This window comes from Rattus rattus, chromosome 1, assembly GCF_011064425.1.
Source record: "Rattus rattus isolate New Zealand chromosome 1, Rrattus_CSIRO_v1, whole genome shotgun sequence".
Taxonomy (NCBI): domain Eukaryota; kingdom Metazoa; phylum Chordata; class Mammalia; order Rodentia; family Muridae; genus Rattus; species Rattus rattus.
The window spans coordinates 92,417,489-92,439,659 of NC_046154.1; the positions used below are offsets into that span (position 1 = coordinate 92,417,489).

At 44.0% G+C, this 22,171-nt stretch overlaps 1 protein-coding gene across 1 annotated transcript; it reads right to left on the reverse strand.

Moving 5' to 3' along the window:
- Nucleotides 1-411: 411 nt before the first annotated feature.
- Nucleotides 412-19,972, reverse strand: Dnajc25 (DnaJ heat shock protein family (Hsp40) member C25). The gene is made up of 4 exons (XM_032903548.1): nucleotides 19,574-19,972; nucleotides 5,569-5,721; nucleotides 2,797-3,267; nucleotides 412-842 (listed from the first exon to the last, which is right to left on the reverse strand). Exons 1-4 carry the CDS (start codon nucleotides 19,898-19,900, stop codon nucleotides 720-722), a joined length of 1,074 nt encoding a protein of 357 aa, XP_032759439.1. The 5' UTR covers nucleotides 19,901-19,972; the 3' UTR covers nucleotides 412-719.
- Between the last annotated feature and the right edge of the window lie 2,199 nt (nucleotides 19,973-22,171).

The following is a 22,171-nucleotide window of genomic DNA, read 5'->3' on the forward strand; positions in this document are numbered from 1 at the left end:
GGTATAAAAGACCTTTTTACAAGGTCCCCTCTGCAGAAAGGTTTGAGAAACAGTCCTATGAGACTGTAACTGAGGACATCCCACAAGGACGTGATGTAACCCACTCTCCTGGAGAGTTTCGATCTTATCAAGAGTAGGATCACTGGGTGGGACTGTGGGTGGGGCTGCAGAGGTTCTAGAATGCTCTCCTAGAGAATACATGAACGTGCTCGAATCTGTAAGGACTACAGTAAGGACAACATGGCACTGAATGATTCTCCTGGAGAAACTGTGTCCAGAAAGACACAATAATCTGACCGAATGCTGATGTCATTTTGTTGTTGTTTTGTAAAAATAGAGACCAGGAAAGGAGGAAAACGTAGTATTATGAAAACATAAGGAAACACTCTTGAAGAAGAAACACTTCACACAGAAGTTTTAAATGGTATCTAATAAATTTCATGTCAAATTTAACTAAACATATAAAAATTTTAAATGGCAACTAATAAGTCCCATGTCAAATTTTTTTAAACAAAACCCACAAATAGATTATAAAAATTGAGCCGTCATAAATGTCTTCTGTATAAAGTTTTAAGGGAAAGCTGAAATGTCTACATTATTCTGTTTAATCATGTACTTGTGAGCGTTAGTCACCGCTGAGAGCAGCAGGCACATTTCCAAGTAACCACTATGCAAGTGACGTCACATTCAGAGTCCGGCATAGCAGTGCCCCATCGCCCTCAGTCGTCCACAAAGGTCAACCGCCCAGGCCCCTCGTTCTTCATCCACCTGCGGTATCGCTTCCACCGAGGGTCGTTGGCCAGCTTTTTCTTTAACTCTTCCTCCTGTTCCTGCTTGTAGACCTAGGAGCACACACAGCACTAAATGACTGTATGGTACAGAGACCTGTCCTGCTTTTATGGCATTCTAGTTTACAAAAAGAAACTTAGGTGAGCATGTTCATCTGCTTCCTGGAGACTGACTCAAACACTGAGGGCCGCACTTGAATGTCCAGAGTGAGAAAAACAAGAGCTACAATGTCGCTCTTTTGTTTTTGTGATGGGGTGTTGCAATGTAGCCCAGGCTGGCCTGGACCTTGCTGAAGTAATTCAGACTAACTGAATTGACACTCCTGTCTCAGCCTTCCAAGGTCTAGGAATTATACCGGACAAACACCATTCTTGGACCTGGCTTCAGTTAGTATTTTCCCTGACCAAGGAACAAATTGGTCATATATATAATATATGCAATTGCCTCCAAATTGAATTTAAATCTACTTTTCAAAGATATTAGCTATTTTTTCTCTAGAGTTACCAAGGAAGGTTGTATGAATGACATAGATTAAGAATCAAGAATCTCTAGTATTTCTTTAAGCTCTAGTCACCAAAGCTAAATGAAAAACTTCTTATAGCGAGTTTTATAGCGGCATTAATTTTTAAAAAATGCTTTCAAATAGTTCATTTTTTAAATAAAGCCTCATAATATAATAATTCAGCCAATACAATAATCTGAAAAGACAGGGTTTAAAGCAAAAATCTTTCAAAAAGCTGTACTTGCGTGTGCGTGTGTGGATGGTGGTGTGGTGTGTGCTTATAAATACGGCTGCACACGCGTGAAGCAGGCAGAGGCTGATGGACATGCCTTTTCTCCACCACGCCCAGCTTTGAACCCAGATCCTGCATTGGTCGGCTGGCTGGCTGGCCAGTGAGCCTCTGGGATCCATCTGTTTCCACAATACCTAGGTTTTCATGTGGGTCTTAGAGCCCAAACTGAAGCACTCATGTGTGTGAAGCAGGGGCCTGACCACAGATCCTACCCAGTTCCTCAAATAGTTTTAAGAGATAAATAATTGTACATTATCTCCTATTTTTAGGTAATTTATACAAAGGAATATATTTGCTTGCCAAACATCTGGTAACTCCTAATTTTACTCCCATTAAAAATCTATTTTGGGGGAATAGAGATGGCTCAGTGCCTAAGAGCACTGACTGCTCTTCCAGAGGTCCTGAGTTCAAATCCCACCAACCACATGGTGGCTCACGGCCATCTGTAAGTGGATCTGATGCCCTCTTATGTTGTGTCTGAAGAGACAGTGTACTCACATACATAAAATAAAATCTTTTTTAAAAATCTACTTTGAACATTACAAAGTGAAGTTAACTACAAAAGAATGTACCATCTAACGCATCTTAAATTTCTTTAGACTCTTTCTTGTGCTCGAAGCTTATATTCTTACATTAGCAGATCACTGTCTCCAGGACGCAGGGCAGGGAGATGGCTGGCGCCGTCAGCATTGTGGTTAGATAGCTGAGCACCTCTAAATAACTCTTGTAGTGTAATGGTGAAAAGTAACACTTAATAATAAAATGTCCCAGGTTTAAAGGCTTTGCAATGTTGATTTAAATAAAAAGGAAGTAACATTCCAAAGTGTGACAGAATCTTCAGAAAATTCTATGATTAATTATTTTGAAATAAACAATTATTTTAACAAAATTTCTTTTCTTTTTTCTCTTTTGCTTTTTTGGAAAGGAAAAATTGATTAGTGCAAAACCCAGAAATCATCGAAACCACCCATGCACAGTCTGACTACTCCATCTTCACCAGGACTAGCTGATTAGAGTGCTTTAAATACAGCTTTAAAAAAGAAAAACCCAAAAAACAAATGTAAGTTAAATACCCTTTGTCCCACTACAATATAGAGCCACATTTTCAAGAAAATTAGGAGCTGCGCTCATCTTTTTCCTCTTGGACTTCTGAAGTGACTCCATGGACCTGCGTGTGGCAAGAGACCATTTGAGGGCAGCCGCTGGTACTCACCTCGTAATTCTCTTTTATCCAAAGCTCCCGCTTGAGAAACATTTCTTTCTGATGGTCCTCCAGGCTGTCGAACTGAGACTGGGACATCTTCATGGACTTGCGTATGATGTAAAGCCTCTCCTCCTCCCCGTACTCCTTGCCTTTGATGTTAAAGTTATAGACCCACCGGCAATACCAGGCTATGTAGGAGCACAGGTGGACAGGGGCGAGGAGGACTTGGAACAAGAGGAGGTCCCGAACTTGAGGTTTCTGGTAGCCCCCCTTTATGTCTATCTTACTTTTTATAATATTCTTTATGATGTTCTCCTCCTCGTCACGGATTTCTTCTTTGGACTTCTTGTTTTTCCCCTTTTCTTTGGCTTTTTTGAGCAGTCCCTGCTCCTTGGCGATCTCTGTGGCCTGGATGCGGTACTTGGGCACTGTGGCTAAGTAGCTGATTGCTTTGTTGTAGCTGTTCCACCAGCTGAAATACTGGGACAGAAAACAAATAAGTCAATTTATTAGAAAACGCCACCAAAAGAAAGCAACAGCAGAAATCCCCATGAATGCCCCCCAAGAAACCCAGCCAAATGAAACTGAGGATCTTGGCCAGGTAGGTTGACTCTTTGTTGTAGCCCCAGCACTGGGCAGGGGGAGGCAGAAGGATCAGGAGCTGGAGACCAACCAGGGCAAAGTAGAACCTATCCCAGAAAAACAGTAACAACAGTGACTCGAAGACTTCATTAGTAACACACTCCCTTCCCTTTGCTCACCAGAGTAAGATTAACTGCACAATGGCTAGCAAGACATTTGTTCTAAAATTAGACAGTTGTGACCTCAAGTCTATTCCCTTTTCTCTTTCCAATAGGAATGCTTACCACATCTGGATAACAAAGACTCAAGTATATTTGAATTCTATCATTGGGCTCTCATACGGCACACACATGGGTCAGTTCTACAGGATAACACCCTGAGATCTTACAGAACCAGAAGGAAGAAGGGGAGGGCAATACTCCTATAAATGCTAGTAAGTCGAAATACACCACTTTGGTGTTTAATAAGAATTTTTCTTATATCAACTGAATGTTGTTTCTAGGAATTAACGTAGAGAAGAAATCTCTCGGGCTAGAGAGAAAGTTCAAAGGTTAAGAACACAGGATCTCCTTGCAGAGCACCTCGGTTTCTTTTCCAGCTCACACAACTGTAGGGATGTCTTGTGCATTGTGTGGACGAATCACCTGTCAATAAAAAGCTGATGGCCTATCAGCAAAAGGCAGGAAGTAGAAGGTGGAGTTCCAAGAGAGAGACTGGGACGCTGAGAGATAGAATCAGAGGATTCAAAACCAAGACTCAGAGAAAGTTGGACATATGAAACTGAGGAACAGTCATGTGGCAGACACAATGGTATAAATGGGTTAATTGAGCTAGGAGCTAGCTAGTTAGGGAGCAAGCCTAGACATTAATAATAAGTCTCCATGTCATTAATCCAGAACTGAGGCAGACATAGAAAAAGCCCAGCCTATAACATACAGCCACCTGTAACTCCAGTTGCAGGAAATATGACGCCCTATTCTGGCTCCACAGACACGAGGCACACCGGTGGTTACACATACATCCATGCAGGCAAACACAAATACACATAAAATAAAAATAAACCCTTTTTTAAAATTGAAAGTAATTCTCAAACTTGCTGACTGTCGTCTCCTGAGGAGCTCTTTTCCTCCAGGTGAGTACACGATAGCGTGGTTAGTTTAAGAGGAACAGGGAAGAACCACTCCAGGCTGAACTGGATTCCTGTGGTGGTTTAAAACCACACAGAGTTCATGTACCTCTCTGAATCTGAGCAGTTTATGAGAAATCACTGAAAGCCCTATAAAGTGCATGACATGATCTGGCTGCCATGTGGTAGCCAAATACCCTAGGAGGGAGAGGAGGAGAAGTGGACTTTGCTTGTGGGTGTGCAATGATATCTGAGGTGGACTGACTGACTGACACTTGTCCTGTGACCTCAGGTGTTCGGTGTTACTGTTGGGAGGGTTAGAAGCGTCTAGGGTAGGGAGCTTTGCTAGGGAAGTACAAGCCTTGGGTGGGCTTTGGGAGTGGACAGTCTCTCCACTTCCCACATGACGAACTGTGGTGAACGTCGTCAGCTGGCGTGCTCCTCGGGCCACCTGCTACCATGCCTTCCTTACTGTGATGGACTCCCTGTGGAACTGTAAGCCGCAGTAAATGCTTCCCTCTTTTTTTTTTTTTTTTTTTGTTTTTTTTTCAGAGCTGGGACCAACAGGGCCTTTGCTTCCTAGGCAAGCGCTCTACCACTGAGCTAAACTCCCCAACCCTGCTTCCCCTCTTTAAGTTATTTTCGTCATGGTAAAAATTTTACCACAGCAATAGAAAAACAACTGGTAGACTGGTCATCACTAGTTCCTTAGACGCCCTGATGACAAAGATTCCCCTGCTAGGGGACTGGGAGAAGATGTGCTCATGTATAATATATATTTGTATGAAAAGACCCATCACATAATATAGCATCGTGTGTAATGAATATATACAATGGAAAAATCCTATTATTACTCGGTGTTAGAATAAATGAGTATTTTTCAAGTGTAAAAAAATGAATCTCAACTGGAAAACAATTTACAAGATCTATAATAATTATATTATAATATGTTTAATATTATATACATTATATATAATATATAAGATTATTTTATAGTATTATAATAGATTTAATGGCAGTAGGAAACAAACATATATTTATATGCAGAACTATATATATTCATGAATACACACCTGAAACACTGAAATGGCACACACACTGACCAGAATCACCACCCTGACGTCCACTTTAGGGGCTAGGCGCCTGCTGTAGTAGTGGTAGTAATGGCTGTAGTACTCTTCTGGGTGGTCCAGCATGTAGTCATAGTCCTTCCGTGTTTCTTCATCCTGTGAAGTGAAGGGTATTCGACTTTAAGAGCCTTGGTTTGTAATCTGTTAACGCTGAACTTCATAATTACGAGAGAGATAAATATCAAATTGAAAAACTTCTAAAAACTTTTCAACACTCTTAGAGGCATGTATACTAACTTTATGTTATAAAGACAGAATAAAAACATTCCCCAAATTCATTAGCAGTGCTAGTATTCTAGGAAAGCCCAACACTGACAACAGCTAACCGTCAGCTCTATATGCTATAATACAACACAGAGTCCCTGTGACTTGAGGGCGCTCTGGCGTTGTTCATAGACCACAGAAAGGACAAAGGGCTCAGCTCCCATTTATATTCACAGTTGGGGCCAGCTTTGTCTACAAAGGTTTCTGCCAAAAGCAATGATTAAGGTAGCAACAAGCAGGTAAAGCCAGTCTGTGTCTAACCATCTCTAGGAACACTGAGACATCTCCGAGACAACACAAAAGGTAAAGTCTAGATTTGTGACCTTGGGAAAATAATAAGTTTTTCTGAGCTTCATTCTTTGTAAAACTCGATACTACCTGTCCTAATCTTTTCCATGGCTGTTCTGAACTCAGATGACACTGCACAGTCCCCTTACAGATGTGCAGTGCTTTACCATTATAAAACAGGGACACAGCTGCTTCACAGATAAAGTAGCCTGTCTTCCTGATCACACAGCCTCTGTTCAAAGGATTCTGAAACGCTTTAGGATGTGTGCACTTGGTGTTTTGTTTGTTTATGATGTGTGGGTATATATGCACACGCACTTATGCATGTGAGTACAGGACGTGAATGCCACAGCACAGGTGTGGCGGTCAGAGGACAGCTCCCAATGGCAGTCCTTACTTGCCACCTCATCTGAGACAGACTCTTCTCGTTTGCTGCTGTCATCAAGCTCGATGACCTGCATGCTTGCAGGGACTCTTCTGTCTGTCCCTCCCACCTCACTGTAGAAGCCTGGGCTTACAGATGCCCAGTACCACACCTGCTTAAGTGGGTTCTGGGGATCTGAACTCAAGACCCTCAGGCTCACACATAGCAAGCACTTTTAACTCCTCCCTCGGCATCTCCCCACTACAGTAAACACTTCCTTAAGTTATCTTTTATTTTCTTATGTAGTCAATATCTAACAGATAAACATTTTATTGAGCTACCTAGGAGCATATAAAATTTAATTTTGTCTCAAAAGAAACCTAATTTTCAACTTGTTCCATTTTACAAAATGGTAAAGACTAAGACCGAGTCACAGTTTTTGTTTAGTATGGTGTGCAATAGAAGCATTGCAAAACTAACGATAATGACCTGAGAGGTGCCCTTCCAGTTTAAACTGCTCACCCACCTAGCTGTGCCTTCTGAGTAACAGACTTCAGATTTAACCTAGGGCCTGTCACTGTGGAGACACCACGGTCTGTTTAGGGCTTGCCTCCTCTTGAGTCCTGCAATACGTATCTTCTTATAATTAAAATAACAAAATGACTAATGATAAAATCTTCCCTGTGTTTACTAAAATCATCATGTGTTAATTTCTATTAAAAACTCTGAACCTGGAGCCAGAGAAATGAATGGCTCAGTAGTTAAGAGCGCTCACTGCCTGCTCTTCCAGGGGTCCTGAGTTCAATTCCCAGCAACCACATGGTGGCTCACAACCATCTGTAATGGGGTCTGATGCTCTCTTCTGGCATGCAGACAGAGCACTCATATATAATAAATAAATCAAAATAAATCTTTTAAGAAGCCTCTGAACTTTAGTAAGAGTGCTCAATAAAAGTTATCCCACATTTATCACACTTAAAATATTTTAAGTCTCACTAGCATAAGAACGCTAGTGTCGAGTATCACGGTACCTTTCAACGCTGTACAGCACCATGTGGAGGGCCAGGATAACTGTTACACATAACCAAGAGACGGCTCGGGCTGACACTGCCTTCAAATTCACGTGTGTACGTTCTCGTGTCAAAGGGTTTTCTCATGGAAGTCTCTGCTGTCAATGACCATTCCTTACCCAGCCAGCACCAGAGTCCAGAGCTTCTAACTGAGGGGCCATCTCTACAGTAGTCACACAGGTAGCTCTAAGCACTAAAGCCCTCATCTCTTGAAGTGTCTCACTTGATACTTTAAGATATCCCTCTTCTTCCACCATGTTTTTGGTCCTGGTGGCTAATTTTATAGAAACGTCCTCATTAGGCCTGAAACTTGATTTTAACCCAAGCTTCTAATCTTGACAGATACTTTATGAACTGTATTCAAGCAAGATTCTTTGTGCTCCAACTACGCATGTAATTTTGAAGCTAAATGCCACACTGAACTCAGACTCTGGCCACCCTCTGCCAGCAGTCAGCAGAACCCTCTGTCGGGCTGTTGGTTGCACTCCTGGTGTATGGATACCAACGTGTGTGGCTGTTCACTGTTCTTTCTCCCTTCCTCTTAGTGAAGTCCACACTCCATGGGACACAGATGCCACTCCTGCTAGAGCATCATCACATGCAGACCTTCCCCGGGCCACCACCTTCTTCTGACTTCAGGCACTGCACCCCTCTGAGAGCATGGTGGCAAAGTTCCAGCAGCTCCACGCTCGCCTGTGTCCACCTCTCCTCAAAGAACTCTTCCAGGCCTGTTCCCAGCTTCCTAGGTCCTGACACTGGACAACACTGTAATCTAATCCCACTTCTCTTAGGATGGTTTCTTTTCCTAAGGGGCTCCATAACTGCATGAGCCTGTTCTGGTTTTCAGAGAGTAAAGCCTCAGCCACCTCTGTGCTGTATCATTTACTCATTTTAACTCTCACTGTAAAACCTTTTTGTTCTACAACACAAAAATGATCTTCGAGCAAAAGCATTCATGTAATTTAAAAAAATATTGGAAGTTGGTACAAAGTTCTCTCAATGGACAGAAGTAAAAATCCTATTTTTCAGTAACCTACAAAGTTTAAGACACACAGCTACCAAGAACAAGCAGGCAAAGACAGAACAGGAAGGCTTATGTCTCTTTAGGGGGCCGTACTAGAGAACTGAGGTGCATTATTAATGTGATAGCTTTCCTCCAGAAAACATCTCAGAAACGAGGCTCCTAGGTTTCTCACATCAATGCTTCCTTATGCTCAGATTTAAATTTCCTTGGCATGCAACAAGGCTCCACACCAACTGAAACTCACCTACCCAGTTCTTTCCACAGCAGACAGCAACTTCTGGTTTTGTTTTCTCGTGTCTTTGAACATGTAACCCTCTCTAAATTGAAGCCTTTTTTCTGCTGCTTCAAACAGCTTTTTGAGGTGATGAGGACTGAACCCAGGCCCTTAAGCAAGCTAGGCAAGTGCTCTACCACTGAGCTACACTCCCTTAGCCCCGGAACACTCTTACTACACCGAGTACCTAGTCATTATAGCACTTATCACACTGTAGTCACTAGGGGTTTCTTCATCCTCGAATGACAATTTCTCAGGAGGGAAGTGGTAGGGTGTTCATTAATCTCTGTGGTCCCAGGACCTTGCTCAGTGCCTGGCAGTCAGTGTGTCACTTCAAAACTGAGTGAGCTATTTTCAGTTCTCCTTCCTTTCCACCTTTCTCCAGCCACACAGGTCTGCAGCTCACCAGCAAGGCTGGGTGAGTGTTCTATCACAAAAATGTCAGTTTGACAGAAACGACTGCTTGACTTTACAGCTCATGAAAATATGCTACTGTGGCTAAAACATGTCGAACAGTTTAATATCTTACCTTTTAATAAGGTAGTACTTTTTCTTTCAGCAATATTGTGGATCTTAAGGTCCCAGGGTCAGGAGATTCCAACTTCTTTCCAAAATCAAAACCTTTATACTTGTTTCTTCCTGTCCTGAGCCTCGACAAGCAGGGCCATACACTCCTTGTTCCTAATGTCTACAGAGGTAAGTGGTGCTTCTGCTGGTGTCCATCCATCCCAATCCTCTTGGGCATATGCAGGAGGACTGGAATATACAACCACCAATATCTAGATCAAAGGTGAGCAAAGGAAACCCACACGCAAAGCAGCACCGAGCCCTGCTTCTCTCATGAAAATGACCGCCCCCACCCCAGAGAAAACTAGTACATCCTTGGCTTAAAATAAGGTATGCACTGCTTACTTTTAATAAACATGAATTGCAATGTAAGATACTGCAGACGGTTTTACATCAAAATGTTCTATTATACAGAATGGGGAAAGCATTTTCTGATGGTAAAGGCCAGGAATTAAGAATATATGAAAATGTACTTTTTGTTCATTTTTAAAAATACATATTAATCTTATTAACACAGCATATGTGCGCTCTCTCTCTCACACACACACACACACAAACACACACACACACACACACACACACACACGATGATGCTTCAAAAATAAAATGTGTTCCCTTACATTTTTTCCCAGGTCTTTACATCCTGCTAAGAAGCAGAAAATTAAATGCTATGAGTTGTACGTTCTTTCTTGTTCCCTGTCCCCTAGTCAGTCACAAGTGCAACTCCCTTACCTGTCTTCTCATGCTAACGTCTCTACAAAGTGTATGATTCAACCACCTATGCTTTTGTGACACATCTACTGTCCCTGGCTTCTCCTACTCTCAGCCATCTTGAACTTATTCTAACTGTAACACAAACAACCCCACTTCAACAAGCTCAAACACAAGTCTGTGCTTTCTGTCTCAGCTAATGCTTCCAGCGTGTAGGCCACCTGACCTTTTACTCTTCCTCCTCAGCATCAGAGCACGGGATCAGTACTAGGTTAATCACAGGGGATGAAGACACCAGCAAGACACAGCCTTAGCCTTAAGAACCCTCCTTTTTAGAAGAATCTAGCAAACAAAAAGCACAATTTCACGCGCTACCAAACAAAGGACTGAGGAACTCTGCCCAGGTCCACAGGTAATGAGGTTCAGCAAATGAAGTGAGGTGGGAACTGGGTCTTGAAAGTGGGTCTTGAAAGTCCTGCTGCAAGATCAGAACCAGAGCTAAGGTACTGAGGCTCTGAACAGCAGACAGGCACAGCCTAAGCAATGGGGATATTTAAGAAGCAGTCGCAAAGAACCAGAAAGTACGACTAGAGTCAGTTATTGTCTCTGATGTTCAAAAGTGAAATGCTTCGAATATGAGGACAACTGCATGAAGTATAATTGTTCATTTTCAAGACATTTCTGTTGCATTATTTTGAAAAAGTGCAAAAAATAAAGAAAAAAGTCGATAAGGAATAGCTTTTAGTGATTAAACAGAATATGGAGGACTTATAATTAGAAGGAAATACAACAATCAAAGAAGCCCAGCATAGTAGCACACACTTTAATCCCAGCACTCAGGAGGCAGAGGCAGGTGGATCTCTGTGAGCTCAAGGCCAGCCTCAACTACACAGTGAGTTCCTGGACAGCAAAGCCATGTAGAGAGAAAGCCAGTTAAAAAAACAAACAAACAAACAAACAAACAAAACAAAAAACAATGAAGACAAACCAGAAAAAAAAAATCAAAGGAGAAACTGGATATGGTATTGAAGTTTCTAGTTATATGTAATATGTGAGCTGGGTAAGAATGAGGGACTAGGAAGCATGTCTGGAGCCGAGGAGAAACGGGAAGGAAAAATGACGGTACACTTGTATCTCCAGGGATCGGTCATTTACAACCTTGGAGAGATGTGCTTTGTTTGCAAATTCCCTCCTTTAAGTGTCAAGACAGAAGTAAGCTGTGAAAAGCTGGTAATAATGCTAATACGTGTGTTATCAGTAAGGAAAACTACCCAGTGAGAGGCAACTGATTACTACCTTATCAGCACATCAGCAATCCCTGTCAGACTTAAAATGTGCAGCAACAACTTTTCTCTTTTGAATGATATCAGTATTTCAGAGGTTTTCTTATCAATTAGTGCGTTAGACTACAGTCTCTGACACTCACTCTTTTTGTACCTGTATGAAAAGCATCATTTCTTTTAAAGTTTAGTCTTTAACAACGATAGCAAAAGTACTTGTGCTCAGATAAGAGGCTGTTGAAAACCCAAGCTGGCAAAACAGGCAGGGGTTGGAGCCAAGAGCTTAAAAGTCAAGTCAGCCACACAGCTGAGTCTTCTAAGAAGGAGCTTAGAAGGAGCCGGTTCAGTGAACAGAGCACGTGCTGAACAAGCCTGAGGACCTCAACCACAAAAGGTGTAGGTAGGCGGAGCCTCTGTAGCCCCTGCCGTTCAGGATGCTCAGACAAAGGAGGGGCTCCAGCAGGCTGGCTAGACTGACTGGCTTAGATCAGCTTCCTTCTGGTTCAGTAAGAGACCGTGTCTCAGTCAGTAAGGTAAAGGTGGTGGTAGCACACTCCTTTAATCCTGCCACTCAGGAAGCAAAAGAAGCAGATCTCTGTGAGTTCAAGATCAGCCTGGTCTACAGAGCAAGTTCCAGGAGGACAGCCAGGGCCACACAGAGAGACCCTGTCTTGAAAAACAACAACAAAAAATGCAAAGTGATTAAGGAAGTAACCTAATATCAACATCAACCCTTGGCTTCCACATCACTCAGACACTTACGCACACGAAACACACGAGGGCATCCACACGTTACTACTCATGCATCTATCACATGCACACACACCCCGAAACCCAAAGGGTTTAAAAACAGAAAAGAATACACAAAGACTAAAGCCTAAAAAAGTAAAGCTCACAGCGTACGGATGGAAAAAGACTTGAAAGTTACTAAGACGGTTCCACAGTAGTCCTTGCCTATCATATCCAAAGCCTTTAGCTTAATTTCCAGCACCAAAAATAATTAATAATAAAACAACAAATTGGAAAACACTAAGTAGTGATATAAGAAAAGATGGCTACAAAGTGCAGAGGGGCAGCAGCATGTGTAATCCCAGAGACTCTGAAGACTGAGACAGGAGGATTATAGATGTGAAGCCAGGTGCAGGTTTTTTGGCAAGACTCTTTGAAAAGAAGACTGAGATGGAATATATTTACTGAGCATTGCAAGAAATTAGGAGCTTAGGACTAAGCCAGCCTCCGTTGTAAATATTCTTTCTAATTTTGTTAACACACAAAGAGATACAAAATGATGCTCAACTCGGAGACCATTTCCCCTGACAACAAAAGTCACAAGCCAAGGATCAGAAGATTAGAGCCAAGGATCAGAAGATTAGAGCCTTGTGCAGTAGTTACAGAGAAGCTGGACAGTTAATCCCAGTGCTTTGATCCCACAGTGTGCTATGCTGCTGGCTCCAGTCACAGCTCATGAGAGCTGCTTCCAGAAGAAATGGCCTGGTCACAAAGCGAGTCTGCCTTTGCCTCAGGTCCCTAACACATCTCAGCACTTTCCCTTGGGCTGCTCTCTGAAATCAACATAAGATGGTGTTATTTTCCCATCTTAACATCTGCTGTAACTACTCAAAATATCAAGTTCAAACTTTTGGATGAAGCTTAAAGAGTTGAGCTGAGGGCACAGCTCCACTGGCCGAGTGCTTGCCCCGAATGCTCAACACACAGGGTTTGATCCCTAGCACTGCACAGAGCTGAGCCTGGGGAGATGGCTCTCGGTGGGTGAGAGCAAACCACAAACACCATACACACAACACCAACAACAGCTCTAAGAAGAAACAGGCACACAAGTGCAGCACTACAGTACTAGTACTTCTGAGGAAGAAGCAGGAGGCTCAGAAACAAGTTCAAGGCCATCCTCCTCAGCTACATAATGACTATCTCAAAATGAGGAGAGGGGAGCAGGCCGGCCATCATCTAACCCCAAATGAGTCTGAATCTTCTGAAGTAGTTTCCCTCCCATGTATATTCTACAGGTCTAGAATCTAGAAGTAGAGCTAGGAAAAGACGTTTATAAAAAAGTAAAGGTCTTTACACTCTTCTTTTATCCCAGAACTTCCTCATGAAAAATCTGCATGAGCTATGTTAAATGCCAACTGCTGGGGCCAGGAGTAAAGATCAGTGGTGGATACTTGCCTAGTGCACACCAGGTCCTGGGTTCAGCCTGAGCAACTGGGGTTAGTTTGTCAAGTAGTCAGCTCTAGTCAAGACTAGAATTATTTCACATTAGAAATTTGGGGTTGATCAAGTGTTTTGATTAGCTGCTAACAACATCACATAATCATAGCATCAGAATTAAGCATATGGTATACAGATCAGCCTCTGACAGAGTAGGTAATAACAACCCGAATTAAGGGATTAATTAGAGAAGTTCTTTTCAGTAAATACAAGTAGTACGAATGCTATCACGTCTTTCTGAACTTGTGGGAAGTCACCAACCACATCACACCTTGCAACTAACCACATCACACCTTGCAACTAACCACATCACACCTTGCAACTAACCACATCACACCTTGTGACTAACCACAGGCAGGGCCTCACAGTCCCTACAAGCATTGCAGGTACTCATGTGCCATCAAAGCAGGCAGGGAAACTAAAAGCACCTTCAGTCTATGATCTATAGCAGTGGTTCTCAACCTGTGGGTCTCAACCCTGCTGGGGTCGCATATCATATATCCTTCATATCAGATATTTACATTATAATTCATAACAGTAACAAAATTACAGTTATGAAGTAGCAAAGAAATAATTCTATGGTTGGGGACAGCACAATAGGAAGAAGGCACTAAAGGGTAGAAGCTTAGGAGGACTGTGAAGCCCTTCTCTGTAAGAGTCACTTAATGTGACTGCTCCTTACTATCTAACTTCCATGTTTCATGACAGCCACGCTTTAGTACAGTAGATACCCACATCCCGAGATGCTCAATGCCTTACATAAAACACACTTATATAACCTATCCCTCATTTAACAACACCGAGTACAATGGAGTGCTAAGCAGTAACTATCACACTGGACTGTCTAGAAAATAAAGAAAAGGTGTGTCCATGGGCAGTACATTTATTTTGAGGCAGGGTCTCAAGCAGCCCAGGCTAGCCTGAAAGTTCTTGTGTAATCAAGGATGGCCTTGAACTGCAGACCTTCCTGTCTCTTAACTTCCCAGGAGTGTGCTACCACACCAAGTTTTTGCTGGGCTAGAGATCGAACCCAAGGGCCTCATGCATGTATGCATGCAGGCTGTGTACAACTGAGCTGCATCTCAGACCCCAGACACTTCCCCACCCCTCCAGATATTTTGCATCTGAATTTGGCTGAATCCCTGAAAGAAGAATCCATGGGCACAGACAGCTAACTGTACCAATCCCATGAACCGCTGATTAAAACCTCCATGCCTGTAAAGAGCTGGAGTGTTGAAAAGTGCACTTAATTTTTTCTCCCTCAAGCAGTCTGCGGGTGGGGGGGACCTCACTCCTGTAACTGTGAACACTTGATCTACACTTCTGTTACTCCTCAAGTTTTCCGTCTGTCAGGAATGCCCTCCACTGTCAACCACGGTGACGCACTTTCAGATCTAGCAAAAGGGTACGCTTATTTGTCTTTAATCCCCGAGAATAATTGCTTCCTTCTCATACTGAAATGTGAACCGTAGTGCATAACGTAAGTAAAGTATGACCACACAGAAAGTATCTGTCTCCCTATTTTTAATCAAAGCTTAAAGTCAAGCTGACCCTGGAGCCTCAAACCTGTAATCTCAGCTACTTGGAAGACTAAGAAAGATTGATTATAATGTTGAAGATCTGTCTGCTATCCAGTGAGTTCAAGGCCAGCCTGCGTAACTTAGACGGATGATGCATCAAAATTAACTTTTTTAAAAAGTTAAAATTGAAAAACAGAGGCGGGTGTGTGTCATGGAACAGCCTGTGAACCCAACTCTTGGGAGGCTGAGCCCTGAGGATAAGGAGTTCAAGGTCACTCTCAGCTACAAAGAGTTTGGGGTTAGCAGCCCAGGCCATATAAAACCCTGACTCCAAACCAAGTCAAGCCAAGCCAAACCAAAATAAATAAATAAACGAACAAATAATAGTCTCGACCAGCACAGTGGCACGGCCTTTAATCAGAGAGCAGATGTAGTAGAACCTCTGAGTTCAAAGCCAGTTTGATCTGCAGAGTTCCAGGACAGCCAAGCAACACAGTGAGACCTGACCTTGAGGGAAAGAAAAAGGAGAAAGTTCTGGGTATACAGCTCAGTGATAGAGTTCCTGCCTCACATATGGAAAAGTCAACTCTTGGTTTAAAAACAAAACAAAAACAGGGAGAGAGCTGTACCTCTCGTGGCCTTGGCTCCCCCCAGCACCTTTTGTCAGCTCAGGAAGGGATGGAGTCAGAAATCTCGGTAAGAAACCAGCATAAGTCAAAGCACAGGGCAGGGAGCACAAAATCCTCTCTAAGTGCTAGGAGTTCTGCCACCCCAGGCACTGACAAAAGGAAAACCACGCATTGTTCTTATGACGCCTCGCTTCCAAGACAGATCTAATCTCTTTACACGGCTCCGACTTCTCAGATAACCTTCACACCAGCAATATTCCTATGACCTTTCCTATGTTCTTGTGACGTTTCAAACACCGTCAAAGGCTACTTTTTCACTTCTTACCTCATCACTGTTCTGACTGAATCTTTTCTGGTTGCTCCTGCATTTGCTCACTCTGTGCTACTTCCTGTTTTTATCCAATTTTTACCTACATCCACAGTTAATTTTGCTCTCATTTTAAAGCCCTAAAGACATTACAGGTAGAAAGTACAGGTTTCCTCTCATGCAGGATACTTCACTCACAGCTGTTCGGTTCCTATTATTTGTACCATTCTAAAATCACGGTTTGAGTGAAACAGCAAAGTGGTCACACGTAACCTTGTCAAAATGCCAGAAACGCAGTTCCAATTTCCATCCTATCTGAACTGTCTCCAAGTGAGTTTAATTAATAGTCACTATCTGATGTGCCAGACATTGTGCTAGGTCCTATGGATACACATGGCAGACGGGTACGTTTAGTGCAAGAGAAGGGCTCCTTGGGTTCACGCTCAGTGTGATAAGTGCTATAGCCACAGAGGACACATGGCCAGACTGGAGTGTTCCACCTCAGGAGACTCAGTGCTGACTGAGCCAGTGAGGCCACTTACTTCCAAAGTCTAGGAGTTCTCTCAACCCCCAACAGCCAGAAAAGCACGACACGCTGCATTAGCTTTACTCAAACAGCAGTGTGTGAAATCACAACTGTAAAGTGCTTGCTACCAGGACCAAGTGGATCTTTGCGGTAGCCTCTGCACTCGGTCTTTGCCCTCCATCACCCACCCCTTCCCTGGGTTTTCGTCTAACTCCTCATGCACAGGTGGAATCATTTGAAGCTAAATTAGTAATGACCAGGTGTCTTACCTTCTTGTCTCATTAATTGTACTTAAATCCCGTTGCTGTACTTAATTTTTAATACAAAAAAAAAAAACAAAAAAACAACCCAGGAAAAAAACCCAAAGCTCACCTTGCTCTCAAAGGGGCATTTATATGAACAAACCACCCCAGAATCACAAACTCACTGACATCTGAACACAAATGTAGGTCCCATGTTGAAGATGCACTTATGCTCAACATTTAGGGACAGGCTTCTGTGTACTGTTTTCATCCTAGAGCCCAGAGCCCATGGAACTTAATTTCCCCTACCAGTCTACCTGACCAGTTCCTAGCAATGTTCATCTAGATTTCTTACCCCCCACAAATCCTTGCTCCGTACTGAGGATATAACACAAACAAAACAGCGATTACGTCTGCACTGCCTCAGTGGGACAATGGGGAGATAAGCCGGTCCTCCAAACTGGGTAGCATCTTTCTTAAATCTTTGCATTACTCAGAAATGGTATTCTCAGGCAACGTTTTCGGTTCTCCATTATGGTGGAAATATACATCGGGTAACCTGTCTGCCTTCCACACCACGGCTTTTCGAGTCCTTTTGCAGGTGAAGGCGATGTAATGAGCAGAGGATGCGTTCAGCGCTCCATCCAGAAGCTGAAGCTGTGTTGTCTCTACATTCTAAATAGGTATTTCCAGAGTCCTGCTGTGCCTTGTGGGTAGTGCAGCTAGGAAGCTGGAGCTAGGACTCTCCCCAGGGCCTTTCTGCCGGCAGCTGTTAGGAGCTACTACAAGTACAACCAGAGTCAAGTAAAATGTTACTTTCTCTAGATACTCTGGTTTGTTTTGGGGGATAGGGTGGAGTGGTGGTGGTGGTGGTGGTATTTATTAATTTGGAGACAGGGTTTCTCTGTGTAGCCCAGCTATCCAGGAACTGGCTTTGTTGAACAGGCTGGCGTCAAACTCAGAGATCACTGTCTCTGGCTCCCAAGTGCTAGGATTAAAGGTGTGTACCACCAGGCCGGCCCACACACTAGCTTTATACCTGCCCAGAAGCCCCTTGTTCTTGAGTGGACATTGTTTTACCTCGATTTTCACTTGCTGATAAATCAGTTCTAAACTTTAGGGTAGAGACCTTTAGAAGCAAGCATACAGAACAACCAGATTAAGCCTTGGAAATAGTATCTCCAAGAAAATGGCAAAACTATTTTGAGCCCCAGGAGTCCTTCCACTGAGAATGTCATCAACTGTCACTACACTTTAGTCCTGGCACTATTTCTTAAAGTTCTTAAGAACAGGGTTCACGGGGTTGGGGATTTAGCTCAGTGGTAGAGCGCTTGCAAGGCCCTGGGTCGGTCCCCAGCTCCGAAAAAAAAAGAAAAAAAAAAAAAATCTTAACGAACAGGGTTCACGTTCCCATGTCACCCCTGCCCACCCATCTCCTACCCCACAAAACCTAGGAGAAGGCAACAGGGCTTCTGCTCTCTCAGCAAAGCCCCTAGTGCACCAAGACCACACATTCCTCAGCAAACAGCTTGGGGTTCCTGTGCTGGGTTATTCTGGGTGGAGCCAGTTCTTTTTGGTTTTTCTGAAACCTCTTCTCCCAATCACTCTTTCCTCTAATTTCAGTCCCTTTCTAACTGCTCCCCTGTCCCTCAATGGAGTGTGGATAAAACTGTAACCTCACTGGCTGGTGAGAGGTTAGTAAGTGAAGCCCACTCTTAATAGCTCCAGGTGTCAAACTGCTCTAAGCCTGAAAGAACAGGAACTTGACTCAGAATTTTCAATTCTGTAAAGCTAATCTGAGGACTAATCCGCCGTTAACCATAATACAGCTATTCAAAGTAGTCATTACAAGCAGACAGGAAAACGAAACAAAACAGCTGTGATGGAAACGCTGCTCTGTGCTGCTCAGTCTCCTGATGGGGAAACAGAAATACCACCATCAAGCATGGCTTAGAACAGGTGATTTCTTACATATAAGGTAGTAATCAAAAAAAAAAAAAGGGGGGGGGTGCGCCAGGCTAAATCTGCCTACCTCCACAGCACGCAATAAAACCTTTGTCAAATCACTAAAAAAAAATTTCCCCTACTAATTCTCAATCTTCTACCCCAAGTCATTAAATGGATATTAAGAAACAACTATCCAAGGTCACTCGGGGGATGTCAGAGTCAAAAGTCATAGTCTAGTCTTTGGACTTAAAGTTCACTGGTTTGTGTGTGTGTGTGTGTTTTTCTAGTTCTTTAGACCTAAGTTAAATATCATTGACATCATCCCAGAGGCCAAACTTCTGCCCTATCAAGTTGACACGATCAGTTAATAGTATTTCACTGTCCTATCCCAGATCCTAGCACCGACAATCGCCCTGTTTCCCGAGCATGCACCTCAAGTTATCAGGATGCCTTTTACACCAAAAATAAAATAAGTGCAAAGCTCTGCAGAACAAGTGTCCAAAAAGAGAACTGGCTGCCCTCCAAAACTGTCCACGAGGAGGTGGCCATGCTGGCTAATGGGCCGAGGTGGCTCTTTCTCATAGCCACGTGGGAAACGTGGACGTCCTAAAGGTCCAGGCGGCGGCAGTGTGCCGGGGTCATAGAGGACCTGATCACCAGGCTGGGAGACCCAAATCCCCGGCCATCCAACTGCGCTCGTGAGCCTCACCTTGAGCGTCTCGTAGGCGGTCGCCACTAGCAGGAAAGCCTCAGCGCTCGGCGGCGCGCCCCCAGGGCCGTCTCCGGGCTCGGGCCGGTAGCGATCCGGGTGGTAGCGCCGGGCCAGCTGCCGGTAGGCCCGCGCGATCTCCGCCTTGCTGGCCGAGCGGCTCACGCCTAGCACCTCGTAGCAGTCGCGCGTGCCGCAGTACAGCCCTTCCACCAGGGCCTCAGCGGGCCGCACCAGCAGCGGGACCAGCAGCAGCGGTGCCAGCAGCAGCCACGGGCGCTGGCCCGCAGCCCCGGGTCCCCTGCGCGAAGCGAGCCGCGCCGCCATCCCACCTCGCTCGCCGCTCTGCCAGCACAGCGGCCACTGCAGCTCTCCTCAGCGCCGGGCTCGGCCCCGCTACCCGGTCCACGTCAGCAGGCCGCGCCTGTGCGCAGGCGCAGGGGGCGTGGCACTGCAGCCACTTCCGTCCCCGCGCGTTGCTAGGGGAGAAGGACGCCTTAGCCTCCCGCGGCTTCCCGAGTGTTACCGAGCCGGGTATCCTTGGTAGCTCAGTAGTCTATTCTGAGGCGGAGGTAGGTGTCTGACCGTCGGAGTCGGTCTTAGCCACACGTGCGGCACAGTCCACATGCAGGAATAGCCACACACCACTTTCTGGACCTCGGGACTTCATCCGCTGCCGTAGGAACTCTGGGCTCTGGCATCCTGTCTCCAGGCCCTGGACACCATCTTCCCTCTAACTCGAACTGAAGATGAACTTAGACAATTGCACTGCCTCTCTCCCAGGAACCCTGAAAGTCGGTGGCCTTTTAGTTCCCTGTTTCTCTGCTTATTTATATATTGGGGCAAACAATTAGTTGCCTGGAGGATGTAAAACGTTTAGTAGTATCCCTGTACTGTTCACAAAAGTGTAACACCAATCACCCAAATTTTGGCAATCAAAATACAGCTTAAGATCTTGCAAATGCCTCCAGGGAAATGAGGTGGTGTGGGAGAGGAGATGCTCCACTAAGTTTGAATTTCTGATAAACAACAGTTTCTAAATGTATAATTTATTTGTTGCTGTGACCAAATACCTGCAAACAGCAACATAAAAGAGGGTTTATCTGGGCTTAATGTTCTAGGGAATACAGCCCTCACAGCCTGGAAGGCTAGGCAACAAAGTAACTGGTTACATGTTATCTGCAATAAAGAAATGAAAAGGGTGCCCAACTTATTTTCTCCTTTTTATTTGAGCCAACACCTCACTGCATACGATGGTGGTGTCCATATTCTCCTTACCCCAGTTAAACCCCTCTGGAAAGCAGCCTCACACACGCTCCGAGATGTGTTTCCATGGTGATTCTAAATCCACGTTAACTATGACCAGTATATCCCACACGACTGACTGTACTTTTCCAGGTCTATGACTGGGAACTGGTCTTTGGAACCTATTGATTGGGATTGATCTGTACACCAAGTGAAGATTTGATAGACAAGGTTAGATAGTCAGAAGGAATACGATTAAAATTTTCTAGTATCAACATGGACTTTAGTCCAATATAATACACCTCAATTATTTCATTTCAAATCAATTCAAAGTGAACCAAGTACAAATACCTTTCCCAAAACGGGAAGTTTCTATTAATAGTCACATTTTCGGATTTGAAGAACACTCACACTGTGGTGATTTGAATAAGAATGGTTGCCTTAGGCTCAAATTTGAAAGCTTAGTTGCTAGGGAGTCGACTCTGGATAAGATTAGAAGACTTGAGAGGTATAGTCTTTGTTGGAGGAAGTGTGTCATTAAAGGTAGGCTTTGAATCTCTCTCTCTCTCTCAATCAATCAATCTCTCTCTCTCTCTCTCTCTCTCTCTCTCTCTCTCTCTCTCTCTCTCTCTCTCTCTCTCTCTCTCTGCCTGTGGGTGCTCAGCTACTTCCCTGCCTGCCGTGCCTGCTGCCATGATGACAAGAAACTAAGCCCTGTGATACTGTAAGCGAGACTCAGCCAACGACCTTCATTTCTAAGAGCTGCCTTGGTCATGGTATCTCTTCACAGCAATAGGACAGTGACTAAGACACACAGGTAATTCAGACCACCACAGGAAGTCTCAGAATTAAAATTTTTCAAAGTGTAACCAGAGGGTGCTGTCACACCCCACTTTTGATTTCAGCACTCCAGGAGGCAGAGGTAGGCAGGGCTGAGTTTGACTACACAGTGATCTGCAGAGTGAGTTTCAGGACAGCCAGGACTACACAGAGAAATCCTGTCTCAAAAAAAAAAAAAAAAAAAGTAGAGAAAAGAGTTTCAAAGTGTGTATAGTGTGTGTGTGTGTGTGTGTGTGTGTTTACTGTTCGGGTGTGCTTTTAGCTTTTTCTCACTGTGTGGCCCTGGCTGATCTACAGTTACTGTTGTACACCAAGATGGCCCTAAATGTGTAACAATCTTACCACCCCTGCCTCCTGAGCCCTAAGGTTAAAGCATGAGTTACCACGCCTGGCTCTTTTTTTTTTTTTTTTTTTTTTTTTTTCATGTGTGAGTGCATTGTTGCTGTCTTCAGACACACCAGAAGAGGGCACCAGATCCTGTTCAGATCGTTGTGAGCCGCCATGTGTGGTGGC